The sequence below is a fragment of the Meleagris gallopavo genome, chromosome 5, assembly GCF_000146605.3.
Source record: "Meleagris gallopavo isolate NT-WF06-2002-E0010 breed Aviagen turkey brand Nicholas breeding stock chromosome 5, Turkey_5.1, whole genome shotgun sequence".
NCBI classification, from domain to species: Eukaryota; Metazoa; Chordata; class Aves; order Galliformes; family Phasianidae; genus Meleagris; species Meleagris gallopavo.
This window is the reverse complement of record NC_015015.2, coordinates 42,361,841-42,378,169: the sequence shown is the minus strand read 5'-3', so window position 1 is coordinate 42,378,169 and position 16,329 is coordinate 42,361,841. Positions and strand designations below refer to the sequence as shown.

The 16,329-nt window shown below is 34.0% G+C and overlaps 1 protein-coding gene across 1 annotated transcript in view; it reads left to right on the top strand.

Annotated features, from left to right (window-relative positions):
* The window catches only part of EML5 (EMAP like 5), an 87,035-nt gene that overhangs the window by 29,589 nt on the left and 41,117 nt on the right, over positions 1–16,329 (top strand). Inside the window, 6 exon segments of the mRNA XM_031553778.1 lie at positions 6,912–7,098; positions 7,954–8,059; positions 9,492–9,585; positions 12,102–12,202; positions 13,690–13,892; positions 15,214–15,325. Coding sequence (XP_031409638.1) covers positions 6,912–7,098; positions 7,954–8,059; positions 9,492–9,585; positions 12,102–12,202; positions 13,690–13,892; positions 15,214–15,325 — 803 coding nt within the window.

Below are 16,329 nucleotides of genomic sequence, written 5' to 3'. Positions count from 1 at the left end.
AACTGTTTTGGAACGAAAGACTAATCAAACTTGTTATGTATAGTTTAAAAATCTAGTGAAAGGCTATGTCATGTTAGTGTTTTTATTTATTCTTGTAAAAGTAAATCTATGCTAAGTTTGTGTAAACACTTTATGTCAAGCTGGACTTTTTCTGAATGAATTCTGAAGTGCACTGAAAACTTAGCTGATTTATTATTTGAATAGAGGTGACTAAATAAAAAATTGACTAACACTCATGTTTTTTACTCTGGAAAGTTCTCATTGGTATCATATTACAGAAGCTACAATAGAAACTTAGTTTAGTTGAAGACACTTAGGTTTTGTCCTAAGTGATGTTTCTAACAGTGTTTTATTTAAAAAAATAGTAATTATCTATAAACTAGCTATCCCTAATCAGAAAGAATTTATAAGTACCTTTGCTTGAAGGGGAATTAAATTTTATTTCTTAATAGATCCTGTGAATGTGTTAGAATTCAATTTTATTCTCTTTTTGGCGCTAGTAATTTAAGTAACACAATAACTTCCAGATACATCATTGAAATCCTATGATTTCGTCTTTAGGACTGACAGTTTTCCATAACACTCTGTAAGTGAAGGCTTTTTCATCAGAATAAAGGTGGTGTTTTAAAGTGAGCTGATAGTAGACATTACTACATTAGAATAATAAAGCAAAACTAAAATCCTTGTTAAACTAAGGCACTGGAAATTGGTAAATAGTGTGTTTTCTTTTCAAAAGATATCTCTTCAGAAATGCTAGTACTTATAAGAGACAACTATGATAACTAAGAATAAGTTTCTGACAGTGTTTATCTTTACTGTAACACAGTATCTTTACGTAGAATTGACTCTTAAACAATATTAAAATGTTTTCGCATGGAATGCTTAATGAATTAATTGGTTAAGAATACTTAATGGTTCAACTCAGCAGTTTTGTCTGTAGAAGACATGGATTTTCAGGATTAGCTTTGGAAATAATGACAAATAGTAACTAGTATGAAGCTGGATTTTTGTTTCTATCTCTATTTGATGGTCCAGGATTCTTAGTTGAAGATTTTTTCTTAGCTATAGGAAAATGCAGTAAGCTGGGTAGCTGCACATAGTCTTTAATTGAAAAGTTGCTCTAAGAATCAAACCAAATGATCCTGAGGAAGATGCAGTATGAGTAAGGGCCCTGGATCTTTGGGATTATTGTTATTTCCTTCACAACAGAAGTGAAGCTTGACCAGAATATCCAGGAATGAACAGAAGTAGAATGTCCAGTTGAGTTCTGTCTGGTTGCCCAATGTGCATCAAGAAAACTAATGAAGAATCCATGCTGAACAACAGATTTTTCTCAATGTGTCCAGGCTGTTAACTGTAAAGTGACCCACATCCAAGTGAGTAATAGGCATATTCTCTGATTCAGGAAGTCTACTTTGCTTCACCTTTCTTTAGATGCAATGGAAATGTCTTGGATGTTCCTTGAAAGTGTAAAAAGTGGTGGTTTTCAAAACTAGGGAAGTAAGAAGCTCTTTTTCCTTTCTTTGTTTTTGAGCTGTTTTTGTGTTTTGAATTGTCAACTGTCTTGAAAGATGAACCATAAAAATATTTTAATATCCTATAGGAAATCTTTTAAACCTCTCGTTACTTCTTATTTTGGAAGGAGATAAAATAAAACTTAGTATGTGAGCCAGCCTAATGACTAATATGTGTAAGAAAGCAACTTCTATTAGCAGGTTAATCTTTAAGTGCATCATTGTCTAAGAGACCTGATGGAATCAGTAGCAGGAGCAGATTATTAAAGTGGTACATTAGTTTGGCCTCCTGTATTTTCCTTCTGCTATGTGCAGCTGAGGTGGTTCAGAAACATAGAAAGGATACATTTTTTGAGATATTCAGAAAAACTCTTTCTCAGACTCATTGTTTTTGATACTTTCTTTTTGCTGACCCAGTAATAAAGATGCAGATACCTTTGCCCTGTGTTATCTTAAAGCTGTATTGCTGATGTTACAAGAACAAATTTTATTTTTCTTTAATATGAAAAGATTTTATGTAAAATTTAGCTCGAGTTCTAATGTTGAACCAATCTGATGGTGAAATTTGGTTGTGATTTGAAGATGGCCAGGGATTTCTCATGCTCATAAATTAGAGTCTTAGGACACCTTGAATGGATTCCTACCAGAGCTGCATAGATTCAAATAGCATTTGAAATGAGTAGATGATGAGTGGTTCATGCCATGAAAACATTTCCATAAGGCAATACTTTTTTTCTCTCGCTGTTTTATATCTCCCACCTCCCTCTGTGCTAAAGATTGATCTCAACTGTGTGAATTTTTTTTTTTAACATCACTTTTTTTGGAGTATTTTCTGGGGAATGTTCTGTTACATTCAAAATTTTTCCATAAATATTTTGAAGAATAATATACCAATTTTGAAACATTCACAGCATTAGGCAAGTTACTTCTTTCCCAGGCAGCACGTTACTTGTGAAGTTGTAAAGTGTTTGGACACATAGATGTTGCAATTGTGGATGGGATCCAGCTTCAGATTAAAGAATTTACAATTATTTGACTAAGGTAGATGTTCTTATGTGTATATCTCAACATTAATCCATTCACTGGATATCCAGTCAGTAGTTAGTGCAGCATAGGCATTAATTTGGCTCATATGAAATTGAATGCAGATTGCTCTGCAGGTTCCATTGACTACATTGACCAAAGACTGTTGATTAAAATATGTATGTTAATACATCTAATCCATCTATGCTTTTATATTTTAATCTCAAACTGAATCCAGTCCCTTGCATTCATGACCTTGATAATGGCAAAGTTTTTTTTTTTTCCTCTATGTATTACTGAGCTATCTTTTCTTCTCAAAGTTGCTACCATGATAACTTCAGTCAATCCTGCGTAGTCTGATTAGATGTTACTGAAGACTACCTGAGAACATTACCTACTGTGGAATGCAGTGCTGTATTTATTGTGCCTTTTTAGATATTATCCAATACATATGATCCAGAGCTTTCTTTCATTGCTGTTTAGATCCTAGTCAGTAATTGCAATGTCTTGTAAATGTCTGCGTGTGAAGAAATTGTTTCTTTGCATTTCTTTTTCCTGAAATTAAATGCTAACCTCAGTTCTAGTTCGATTAATAATATATGAATAAGTGTGTTGTAGCTGTGTGACATACTCTCAGAGAGCAGTCTTGAACACTGAAGCATCCTCTTTTTCACCCTTTCTTTGATTGTCTGAGCCACTGTTTTATCTTTTTTGTGAATAGTACGTATATAATCAAGGTTTTAGTAAATTGGCATGTGAGAAAGCTCAGATTTGTTTAACTGGTTTACAGAATTTCACTGTGCTACTCAATGTTCTGACAAAATACACTTTAATTGTCAGTGATTGAACACTTTTTTTTTGTTAAACAGAGGAATTGCACTAAATCTCAAACTTTTGGTTATAATAAGTGGCAAACTGTTCTTCTGCATCCTAGATAAGTTTTGGATACTCCTGTGATACACTAAATTAATGAATTAAGTTTCACTGTGCTTAACTTAAAAATATATTGGCAGTGTTTTAACAAGTGCTAGAAAAAATCTTAGTTATTCTTTCATATCTGATTTTTAAAATCTTATCTAAGATGTATTTTCAGCATAGTTTTTATTATTCTGTACTTGCAATTAAATTTTTAACAACGTAAGTACACAGTGAAGCATGGGTAAATTATTTTTGAGCAAGAACTGGTCCAGATATCTTCTTTGGCACTCTTTGCATCACTATAATCTCTGCTGTTCACTGTATGTTTTCATGTGCTTAAGTTGTTTTTATTGCATACTGTGATAGGTTATTTTTTATTTCTTCATAGTTACTGTGGGTCATTGTATATTATGTTCTTTTAAAAACTAGTATTGGCTGGGGATCAAAGAAAGCTGCCTGCTTATCTTGACTGACTGTTTTGCTTTGAGTCCGGCAGAAATCATCCAGCTTCAAAATAACCATGCATTGCTACTGGGGTAATTTTTTAATGAAAGATACAGGTGGAGGGAGGCTGAAGCCTAGCAGAAAAAGCACCTATATTATTAGTCTAAATTGGTCATTTTGACAAGAGCAGGGAGCAGACATATAACTGAGCTCAGAGCTCATTGGAAACAGATTTTTCTAGATACCTTGAAGGAATGGTAACTCAGGAGACACCGAAAGGTTGCTGGACTGGAAGAAAAACTGAGATTAGGAACCTACTTGTGAGTACCAATCTAAAGAGTGTGTAGAAGAGAGTCTTATTTACAAAGCTTTACTTTCTGTACTATCACAGTTTTTGCTTTTTTAAGAAGCTCTATGTGCTTGTGGTTTTATGAAACCCATCTTGAGAGTTCACAGTATCACAGATGATACAAAACTGTGAGGCATGGCTGGCATGCCAGATGGTTGTACTGTCATTCAGAGGGAGCTGGACAGAGAGAGAACTGGGCACAGAGGAATCTCATGAACTTGAAAATAGGAAAATGCAAAGTTTAGCATGTAGAAAGGATTAATACCATGCACCAGTACATGCTGGGAGCCATGGCTGGAAAGCAATTCTGCAAAGGACTTGGAATCCTGGTGGGTAATAAGTGGGCCATGATTCAACAGTGCACTCGAGGCAAAAAAAAGATCAGCAATATCATGGGCTGAATTAGGAGGAGCTTTAACAGTAGCTCCAAGGAGGTGTTCCTTCCCTGCTACTCAGCAGTGCTGAGACCACACCTGGAGTGTGGTGTCCTGGTCTGGGCTCCCAGTACAGGAGAGGTGTTGACATACTGGAACTGAAAGTTTGTGTCTTGAGTGGAGTGTGTAATTCCTTTGGGAAAGATTGCTTTTGTATTTTCCTACCAATTAGTATTTGCAAATGAGCAAACTCATATTTTCAAGTAACCCAACCCTTTCAATATTTGAGACAAGACTAGTAAGTCTGCTGGAAGAAATTTTTTGCAAAGTGTTAATCTGTGTTGGTTTGTTTGGATTTGCTAGTTCACTATGACTTGTGTTAGACAAGTTGGTACATCTGTGTTTAGAGCATGTGATACTGAGGCAAAAGAACTTGGCTACATAGCACGTTGCTGAGCTGGACCATCTGCTGATCTGTTTAAAAACTTTGTGGTATAATTTTAGCAATTTATCCCTAATCACATATATAATCTGTTATAAATACCACTGCATGCAGTGTAGGTAAACAAACAGAAATACAGTGCAGTCAAATCTGATCAAAGTATGTGCTGTGCCATTATCCAGCAATATATAAATCTGGTATGACTGAACATAGATCTGTGAATGGAGTTTTCAGAAATGTATTCCTTAAATTGGTCAACCAGCTTTATTATTTGACCTGTGCATATTGTTGTACTATATATGTTAGGAAAGCTTTATATAAATTTATGAAGGAGTATTTGATTGTGACTGCATAGTTTCTTTGCCATTTAAACCTTTACAGTGTTTTGCATCCAGTAGTTGTCTAATACTCATGTCTTGTGTACCATATTGGTATGTGTACAGATGCATTTTTGTCTTATGTGGCACTGAAAGACCTTTATGTTGCAAAAAGGTCCTGCTTTTTTTTCTGCATAAAAATAATATAATTTGTTCTGATACATGCTTTTAATTATCCAAAGAAAATAACAGCACAAGTATGAAATAGGCATTATAGTCTTCTGTTATTTTGTAGCTGCTCATGATCAATGTTCACTTGTTTTATTTGCTATAAATGAATTCCTTGTCAGTTTAGAATTTTTTTTTTTTTTTTGACTAGATGAGTTAGAAGTTGGGAGCAAAAGTACTTGGCTAGATTCTTATTCTTATGATCCCTACATCAAAACAATTAATGACCAATTCAACCATATCCAGGCATCATACTCTTCCTATAAATTTAACTACATGTATAAATCAGATTTTGCCTGTTTTCCTAAAACAACCGGAAAGTTGATTTAGTGTGGATCTGCTGGAACTAATACAGAAACAGATTAATTAGGAAAGTAAGAGAATGGAAACAGAGCGCATCAGGAATTTATGGACAGTTCTTTATTTCAACAGAAAAAATGAAAACAAGTTGGCATTTTTGAATGTTCCTTCTATTCACTACCAAGCATAGCAGTATTACAAATACTACTTTAAAACTTACTTGTTTGTTTAATGTTGTTTAGATTTTGGAGCCTCTTACATTACTCTTGAAATTATGACACTAACTGTTTTGACAATGCCATTTATGTATGTATGTATTTGTTTTATGGAATAGTTAGTCACACCTAGGAAGAAATATGTATAGTACTATAGTGTATAATGATCTCAGCTGACTATTAGCCCTGTCTTGGCAGTAGCTGTGCTGTACTGATACTGAAAGGAGATAGGTTTTCCTTGGGGATAAAAAAAAAACAAAAAACAACAAACCACCCTTTATTTCAAAAAACAAGTTGGGAGAAAATTTATATATTATTAACACCTAGAACACATCAAGAAACTTTAAATTTGATGATGCTAATCTGTGTTGTCCATGTTCTTGTAGAAAATCTTGTTCGATTTTTGACCAGGAAAAGATAGAAAGTGCCCAAAAAATCAGTTTTGTTTTCATTTAATTAATGAATCAGGTTTTTTCATTTGTGTTGCATGCCTAAACTCTCCACGTGGTCTGGAAAATTATTACTTATTACTTTATCTTCTAAAGTGGTTGTTAAGAGTGACTATTAAATAGCAGCTACTTTAATGCTGGTAGTAGTGAAACTTGAATAGTAAAGCAAATTGATAAATTTTGGGAAAAAAAATAGTTAATAACTCCAAAAACACATAAATACTAACTGGTAAGTAATCTGAACTTTTACATCTGTAAAATACATAGTGCGTAATTTTATATCATAAAGTATCAGTGTGTATGGTTATGACCTTGATGCACAAACTTTTTTTCTTTAGTTACAGAGGTTACGACTGTCGAAGCAATTTATTTTACACTCAGACGGGTGAAATTGTATACCATGTTGCAGCAGTGGGAGTGGTGTACAATCGACAGCAGAACACGCAGCGCTTTTACCTAGGTCATGATGATGACATTCTTTGCCTTGCTATTCATCCCTTAAAGGACTATGTGGCAACAGGCCAGGTAGGAAGTGTGTTTACCTGCAATAAGACTTTTAATTTGTTATCACTGAGCTTTGAAAAGCCTGTTTTGGAGAAAGGAGGTCCAATCTATATTTGTTCTAATGATGGAATGCATTTCTGTTGCAGATGGAATAATGTTAAAAACTGCAACATATGTGATGTTCTTTTTTGTTGTTTTATTGTTTATATGTGTTCCACTAGGACTCTTTTATCTTCAATATAATTTTATGTTTCTTCTCTGTGTTAATGAGTGGAGTAAATGGATAATTACTACTGTTTGTTTTCTTTTTAAAATCTTGTGAAATTAACTATGCGAAACAGTTGTTACTATATTCTGTCCTGCCCATTTCATGTATTATGGTTTTGTTCATCTCCTCTAATCAAGCTGTTCTCTGTATATGCAGTCCAGTGTTTGTAACACTTCATTTTATCTTTATCTTATTTTATCTAAGATAATGTTTTCACTTCTTTTCTAAAAAAATATACTTCCATAAAAGTTTGTACACCATTACTTGAAAGTTTGATTTGTTGTATGATTATTGCTATGATAATAATTACCATAAAATAATTATTGTAATCACTATAGTAATAATTTTATTATTGAACTGGAGAAATTAAAACTTTACTAAAAGTTTTGCTTATGATGCCCTTATAATGCTCTTAAGGAAAGAGAGACAGCTTGTGGGAATGGTAATTGTGATGCTGAAGTAAATTAGTACTAAAAAAATGTTATCACTGACATATTCCACATAGTTTTTGAAATATTTGCCAACATTAAAGTTTTGAACAACTATGTCAAATAACTGACATGAAAAAAAAAAAAAAGAAAAAAGTTTTCAAATATGTGTACTTTCAGGTTGGTCGAGATTCCTCTATACACATTTGGGATACTGAAACAATAAAACCACTCTCAGTACTAAAGGGCTATCACCAGTATGGTGTTTGCGCTGTTGATTTTTCAGGTAATAAGTAATTGTTCATTTATTTACTTTACATCATTTACATCTCTTACTGTACAAAAGAGCAAACTAATGAGTTCTAAAGAGGGGAATTCCTTTACGCTGAGGATTTTGTATTAAAAATATTCTCCAGTTATTAACGTCAAATGAGTGAGGCTATTTTCGAGTGATCATTTATTAAAAAGAACTCCTGTGGAATCTTCTAAGTCAGGAAATCCAAGAATGAATTCTGTGTCATTTAGTAATCAAACTGATTGCTTTGTAGTTTGTTGCATGGCAGAGGCTCACAGATCTTAAGTGTTGTGTCTGCACTGCAATTGTAAGCCCTTTTTTTCTTAAATATATATAAATAGTAACAGTATTTAGTTGTACTCTTAAATATATATAAATATGTATGTCTATATATATATATATATTTAATTGTGTAATACCCAGTTGGGTATATATGATATATATGATAAAATCATTAAGTCCCATTATGTCCTTGTGGAAGGCCAACTTCTTTTCTTTATTTAACGCTAAAGTAGGAGAGCACCAGTTAAGACTTCTGAAATTTTTGCACTCTATACACTGAATTTTTCTACCAGTGTTAAATTTCCTCTTCTCACCTGGTTTATGTTTATTCTTCAAGGATTTCAGTTTACCAAAAGGGACTTTTAACCTCACAGTGAAGATGAATGATCCTAAAGATGAGTATTGTGGGATCTTCAATTCTTAGTTTTCTTTGGCTCTCTTGTCAAGATTTAAGTCTCATTTCAGAAATTATGGCATGGATGCCTAGCAATTTCAAAGATGGGTGCATGTCAAAAAGATATTCATCTTGAATAAGCATAAAACTTTTTTCTTGGAGATTAACATGGGATGAATATCAGAGCTACTGAAAGATTTGACACCATTGCCAAGTGTAGGAATATTTCATAACCTTCCTAGTGTTGCTTCAATGCTTTGCTGTTCAGAAATGAACAGGGATTTTCAGAGTGAGCAGAAAACACAGTGCAACTGTGATGAAGAGTTTTGGCAGCTGTGCCAGCAACTGGCTGAGCAAAGGTATGGTACAAACACAAAACATCTAAGTGCAGTTTTTAACAGGATAATTCGAAAAACAGAGAGTGATGGTTGTAATATATTTAACTGTGAAAGTTGTGATGTTTTGCTAAATTCACAGCTCTTAATTGTTAAATCAAATATAGAGTTCTCAACCTAGTCTGAATTTCCATCCAACTGACAATTCAGGTTTAAAAGAGATGACAGATGTGCCTCTAATGTGGCACACCATGTGACAAACGTGCCACACCGTGTCATGTGATGATTCACTTGTTTCTGTATCCTCATTATGATATTTCTAAATTAACAAATTGTTTTTTTAGTGTAGTTTCTTATTACTACAGCATGAAATTATCTATCTACTCTCTTAATTGTAAATTTATTTTTATAGCGGATGGGAAAAGATTGGCTTCTGTTGGAATAGATGACAATCATACTATTGTCCTCTGGGACTGGAAGAAAGGAGAAAAGCTTTCAGCAGTAAGGTAGGAATTTAACTTCTTTTTAAAATTTTTACATAGAGTTAGTCTTGGGAGACAGTGAGTAAAATATATTACTTAATGAATAATAGTTCTCTAATAAATTAGCAGTTTCTCACACTTAAGTTATACAAGTGATAGCATTTAATACACCCTAAATATTTCTTTGGAATAAAATTTGAAGCTGTCACGGATTCCACAAGAGTTACTGCAATGGCAGCTCAAATGGTGAAGAATGAAGACAAAACTAAATTTATGTACATTTCTTTAATGCATTCTGAAATAATTCTTTAAAACTCAGACTGTGCACTTCAGTTTGTCACTCCTAAAGCTTTTTATGCTAAAAATTTGTCAAAGGTTCTGTTCATCTAAACTGTTTATTTTATGGTTCTCTTCAGCATTTCTATATTTCTGAAACATAGATATATGCATCCCTTGTTCTTTACTCGGTACTAACACTGATCTAACTTGTATTTCTTTGTTGTTGTTTTTTTTTTTCCCCTCCCACTTTCCTTCCCTCCCCCTTTTGAATCTTGTAAGCATGTCTGCTTCGTACATTTGCTGGTCTTGGAGTCACTGACCTTGACTGATTAAGAAATGTCACATCCAGACCTCAGACTTCATTTACTTGTCTTTCTCATGATGCTTAAACCTTTTGGAGTCTGTACTTAGCTTCTTTATTTTAAGTCCCCTAATCCTTGAACTTACAAACTATGTTTTTATAAATCAGACTTAATCAATTTAGTCTCTCTGAGTTAATTTTCATCTAGAATAGAATATTTGAGAGCAGCAGCTGTATTTTACAGATCACAGTGTGAATTTAGAAAGGAACCTGTTAATAGTTGTTTTTACTAATTTGTTCAGTGGTCTGAAAACCACAGAAGGTAAGAGTTTTGCTCTTCTTGTCCAGGGACCAATAATAAGTGGCTCTTCAGCATTTTGAATAAATAAAACTAATAGTAATCTTTATTTTCCTGCATAAGTAGTAAACATATTGACAGTTGTTTTTTAAAGTCAAGACTGAAGCAAGGCATTGGCCTTATGTATCTAGGAGCACAGTGAGATATCCAAAACACAAAGCAAATTTCAGTGCTTCTAGAAACAGCTGAAAATTCCATTGAAAATTGATGTAGCAGCATAATTTTGATTCTAACTAGAAAAATTAAAAAGTAATTAGAAGATAATTATCGTTTATTATTAAATGATAATTTATTTTCAGAATGAAAGACTGATTTAAATAATAAATAGAACTGTATGCCTTGCAATTTTATGATGAGCTGTTGGAGGTTTAAACACAATATAAATTCATCAATTTTCAACAGATATTTTTGTTACTAAAAGGCCACCTAGTGGATTTCTGAAGTGAATTTCTCACCTTTGGAAAACTGAAAGCTAATGAGAAATGGAACAGGATTTAGTATGTTCCTTCTTTGGCTTTCTCCCTTTTTATTATAAAATAATTGTAAACTATTTGGAAGTAAACGTTAGCAGGATAAGGAAGGTATATGCTAAAAACAAATATGTTAAAAAAAAAAAAAAATCACTACAATTTTCATAGTATCAAAGAATGGTTTGCGTTGGTGGAAACCCTTAAGATCATCTAGTTCAAACACCACCCTGCTCTAGGCAGATCTTCCTTCAGTCCAGGTTGCTTAAAGCCCCATTCAGCCTGGCCTGGAATGCTTCCAGGGAGTGGGCATTCATAACCCTGCTATGTAATCTGTTCCAGTGTCTCACCACTCCCACAGTAAAGAATTTCTTCCTGATACTTAGTCTAAATCTACCCTCATCCAGTTTAAAACCATTTTCCTTCATGCTGTTGCTACATGCCATTATAAAATTATAAAAGCTTTCCTCTAGGCCCCCTTCATTAACTAGAAGGCCACTAGAAGGTCTCCTCGGATCCTTAGCTTTTCCAGGCTGAAGCTCTTTCAATCTGTCCTCGTAGTGGAGGTGCTCCAGCCCTCTGATCATCTTCATAGCCCTGCTCTGGATCTGCTCCAACTACTCCATGTTGGAGACTGCAGATCTGGATGTAGTACTCCAAGGTGGGGTCTCACAAGCACAGAGAAGAAGGGCAGAATCACATCCCTCAACCTGCTTGTCACACTTCTCTTGATGCAACCCAGGATGCAGCTGTCTTTCTGGGCTGCAAGTGCACATTGCTGGCTAATGTTGATTCTTTTATCAATCGACATTGCCAAATCCTTCTCCTCAGGGCTTCTCTCAAGCCATTTTCTGCTCAACTGGTATCTGCTTGAGATTGCCCTGACCCAAATGCAGGACTTGCCCTTGTTGAACTTCATGAGGTTGGCATGGACCCACCACTCAAGCCTGTCCAGGTCCCTCTGGATAACATCCATTCCCTCTGGTGTGTCAACTGCACCACTTGGCTTGGTGCTGTCTGCAAACTTTCTGAGGGTGCACTCAATCCTACTGTCCATGTCACTTAAGATGTTAAATAACATTAGTTTTTTATTTGTTTTATTTAAAAGAGGAAAATATTTTGCTTTGTATTTCAGGGGAAGCAAAGATAAGATTTTTGTTGTTAAGATTAATCCTTATATGCCTGAAAAATTGATTACAGTTGGAATTAAACACTTGAAATTCTGGCGTAGAGCAGGTAAGGTAACTTTGTAATTACAGCATTTTCTGTCATTTAAAGTATAAATAATACATCTTCTAAAGTGTACGTCATGCATGAAAGGCAGATATTTTTTCCATGTACCTCTGTAAGTTGGCTTCTAACTAGCTTTATTAGAAGTAACACTAATGGCCATTATGAGGGTATTGTTGATTCTATCAATTTTCTGTGTTAGAGATGTAGAAATAGAAAAAATTGGACTTTCTGCTGACTTCTTTATACCTAATATCTCAAAATCTTGCTGAACTGTAAAACAGTACAACAGTTTTTGGAAGAAGAACAGTTTGAGCATAAATCTTGTAAAAACGCACAAATATTAATGAATCTAAAAATGAGACAAAAATTCAGACAGAGTAATTAAAGAGGACACACCTGCCAGTTGAGACCTATTGTTTTAGATACATGTATTGAACATGACAATTAAAACCCTAGATAAGCAGCTTACTTTTTATCTGCTTGAAAAACTGTTAACAGTTAAGAAAAAAAAAAAGGCCATTCCCTGGTTAGTTTCAAATTTACAGCATCAAATTTCAAAAAATTTTGAATGCATATGGGCTGCAGAAGACTAGCTTACTACTGCTCTAACTGTTCAAGCAGAATCTATGCACATGAGCTCATCTAAATTCCTGCAGAAGTTTGATTTTTAGAGAAAAATCTCTCATGAGAGAAGTCGTACTGATTTTCTCAGTTCATGCTGCAAGAGAAATGAGGCAAGATTGTCTGAGAGAAGGGTGAAGTCTGTGTAAATTATTAGTTTTAACAGCTGTGCTTGCTATCTTAACTAAGATAATAAAAGCAGAAAATATTTTGAATAAAAAATGAAATTGATTAAATTTTCTGGCATTGCTCAGAGAGCAGGTATTAAATTTCTCTAATACTGTAACCCTGTGTGAATACTCATAGGGGAGTTACTTTGAAACATGCTTAGCTGTGTTAACATGAGTATAGTATCATCACGTTGACAAATGTGAAGTCTCTGAAGTCTGCACTGGAACAACTTCAATTAAGGTGAGAAGTGAAGCCAAAGTATATAGATTAGATTAAATTTCCTCAGTGTCAAGTGATGGCAAAGAGTTTGAGACCCTGCCCCACACCCTGGAACTATGAGAATGGTACAAAATGTCAGATCCTGAGGGACTTCTGTACCAGGTGAAGTTTCTCAGAGAATTATGAAAACCTGAATCTGACCTTCTGGCTAGAAGTTAGTATTTATTATGACTGGCATTACTTCAGATCACAGTATTTTAAAGAATTTTAAAATTCATATAGCTGTAATGTTTCTATCATCCAGAAGCCAATGCAACAAAACCTCAAAGATAAAGTTAGATATGCTGAAAGCTTATCATGAAAAGAATGAGATGTTAGTCTTAATCAGTTTTTTTTCAAGTTAATTTTTAATGTGGAATTTCTATGTACCGTGGTAGGTATTAATTTTGTTGTTATGAGCTGTTTTTGTTTTAAACCAGGAGGAGGACTAATTGGGAGAAAGGGCTGCATAGGTGCAATGGGAAGAGCCGATACAATGATGTGTGCAGTATATGGCTGGACTGAAGAGATGGCATTCTCTGGAACTTCCACAGGGGATGTTTGTATCTGGAGAGATGTGTTTCTCATAAAAACTGTCAAAGCACACGATGGTCCTGTGTTCAGCATGCACGCATTAGAAAAAGTAAGTTCCGCATAAACAATTATTTAAACAACCAAAAAAAACTCGGTAATTTATTCATGATGCTTTGAGAATGACTGTGAACAAATAATGTAAAAGATAATGGATGCTTTCTTTGAGATTTCCCAAGTTCGCCATCTGAATGAAAAGAGGATTATTCTGCTATGTTGCCCTGCCATATTTGTGCCCACAACAAGATGATTCGTATCAAGTTTGCTTAGCAGATGAAGTTCGGAGGCGTAGTGATCTGATGCTCAGTTCTTCATTTGTGAGAGATGAGTCTATCAATATTTTCAGCATCACAGTGCTTATTTTTTATAACCTGTTGTTGAAAAGTGCTGGCGTAAGGCATAAATGCAACAGGAGTGGAATGAGGAAAAGGACTCCAATTTATTTTCTAAGAGGTGCTTCACATATACTTCTAATAGCTATTTATGAGAGATTGACACTGTTTTATGTTGTTTTGGTGGCTTTTTTTTTGGTTTTTTTTTTTTACTTTTTTATTATTTCCAAAGTAAGCATTTTCTTGAGGTTGTGATATTAAATTTGTTTAGAACACTAAATACAAGGAGATTAGACACGACTCTGAGAATTGTATTCTGTTTTAATCAGATCATACTCTTACATTCTGTGCTGCAACTGCAGTCTATTTGTAGAAGCTTTCAATCTGTAGGTTACTAACTACTTTCTCCTGGGTCTCAACTTCTTTTGCCTCTGGAAAGCCTTTAAGCAGTACTTAAGTGTAAATAACATTACTAGTTAGATTACCTGTATACTTATAATTGAACAAAATATAACTTTAAATCATTACTCCACTTTCTAATATTTGAGTTTCAGGACAGAAACTTCGGACAAAGCAAAAAATGTTGATGATAATTTTTGAGATATAATGACACAAATAGACATATATTTGAATCATATAAGCACTGAATATTTTTTATAAGTGATATGAAGTGTGACTTGAGTAATTAGGTGAAATGCAAAATGAGTACTTAGGCTAAGTATCAAGAAAAATACTTATATGTGTCAGACAGTTACATTACTTTTTAGTATAGTAGAAGCTTATTGGATAGAATTTGTAAATCCAGTCTGAGTACCTGGGCCGTATAGAACTATGTAATGCCTTCATCTGCAGACTAAAAAAGTAATTTTGTTGCTGCTGATTTTTTTTTTAATTTCTAACATATGTAGTTCTGTACATGTGTAGTTAAAATAATTTTCAATATAATAAATTTTCAGTATTGGTAGAAATCAGTGAAGTATTAATGAAAAATAGAGAGTGATTCTATCTTGTGGATTTTTATTTCGTTTTTTCATTTGCCAGGGATTCGTCACTGGAGGAAAGGATGGGGTAGTAGCTCTCTGGGATGATACTTTTGAACGCTGTCTCAAAACCTATGCCATCAAAAGGGCTGCTTTGGCCCCTGGGTCTAAAGGTAACACATCAGACTTTATCCTATTTCTGATTCTACTTAATAGAAAACTTGTTTGGTGAAATTGCATTTTCCAGTCGGGGAAGATTCACATTTGACATAGGAAATACTAATACTTGAGTCTGTACTGATTTTAAATAAGTCATATTTCTGTTGGGTGGGGAATGGCATGTTGTAGTGTCTAATTGCACATATATTGAGAGCAGATCTTAATATATTAATATATTAGGTTGAAAAAGACCTTTGAGATCATCAGGTCCAATTATCAACTTAGCACTAGTAAGTCCACCTCTAAACCATGTCTCTAAGCACCGCATTCACACGTTCCTCCAGAGATAGTGATTCCACTGTTTCCCAGGGCAGCCTATTCCAATTCCTAAGAACACTTTAAGTGAAGAAGTTGTTCCTGATAACCAATCTAAACTTCCCGGATGCAACTTGAGACCTTCTTCTTGCGTACTAAGACTGTTTCCTCATGTCCTATTTTCTGCATTATCTGCTTGAATAGTTCTAACCTTGAGTCTCTTACCTCCCAGGTGTTTGTTTTTGTTTTTGTTTTAAAACAAAACAACCAAAACATCTGTTTCTAATCATGAAGTAATTTTGTCTAATTTTTTTGTTACTGTTGTTTGTTTCTTTCTTTTGGAGAAAGTGTCTGCAAAGGAGATGGAATTTAAAATTGTGTTTAGATTTGTAATGTATTAGTACCTTTTATGATTTCGCTTTCTGTAAATACAAATGTGTCTTGAAATTATTATTATTTAATTCCTATTCCTTTAGTTTATTCTTGCTCTTAGTGTTGATTTATGGTTTTCCCTATTTTATGTTCTGGAGTGTGTGTTTGTGTGTCTTATGCCATTGCTCTTCTAAATTTATTTTTTCTGTGTTTTAGTATATGATTTAATTTTCAGAAAACATGAATGGGAACACTCATTAAATAAAACATTCATTTACAGCTTATCTAATTTTCACATCAGTTCAATGAAATCTTTTTTTTGAAAGTACCG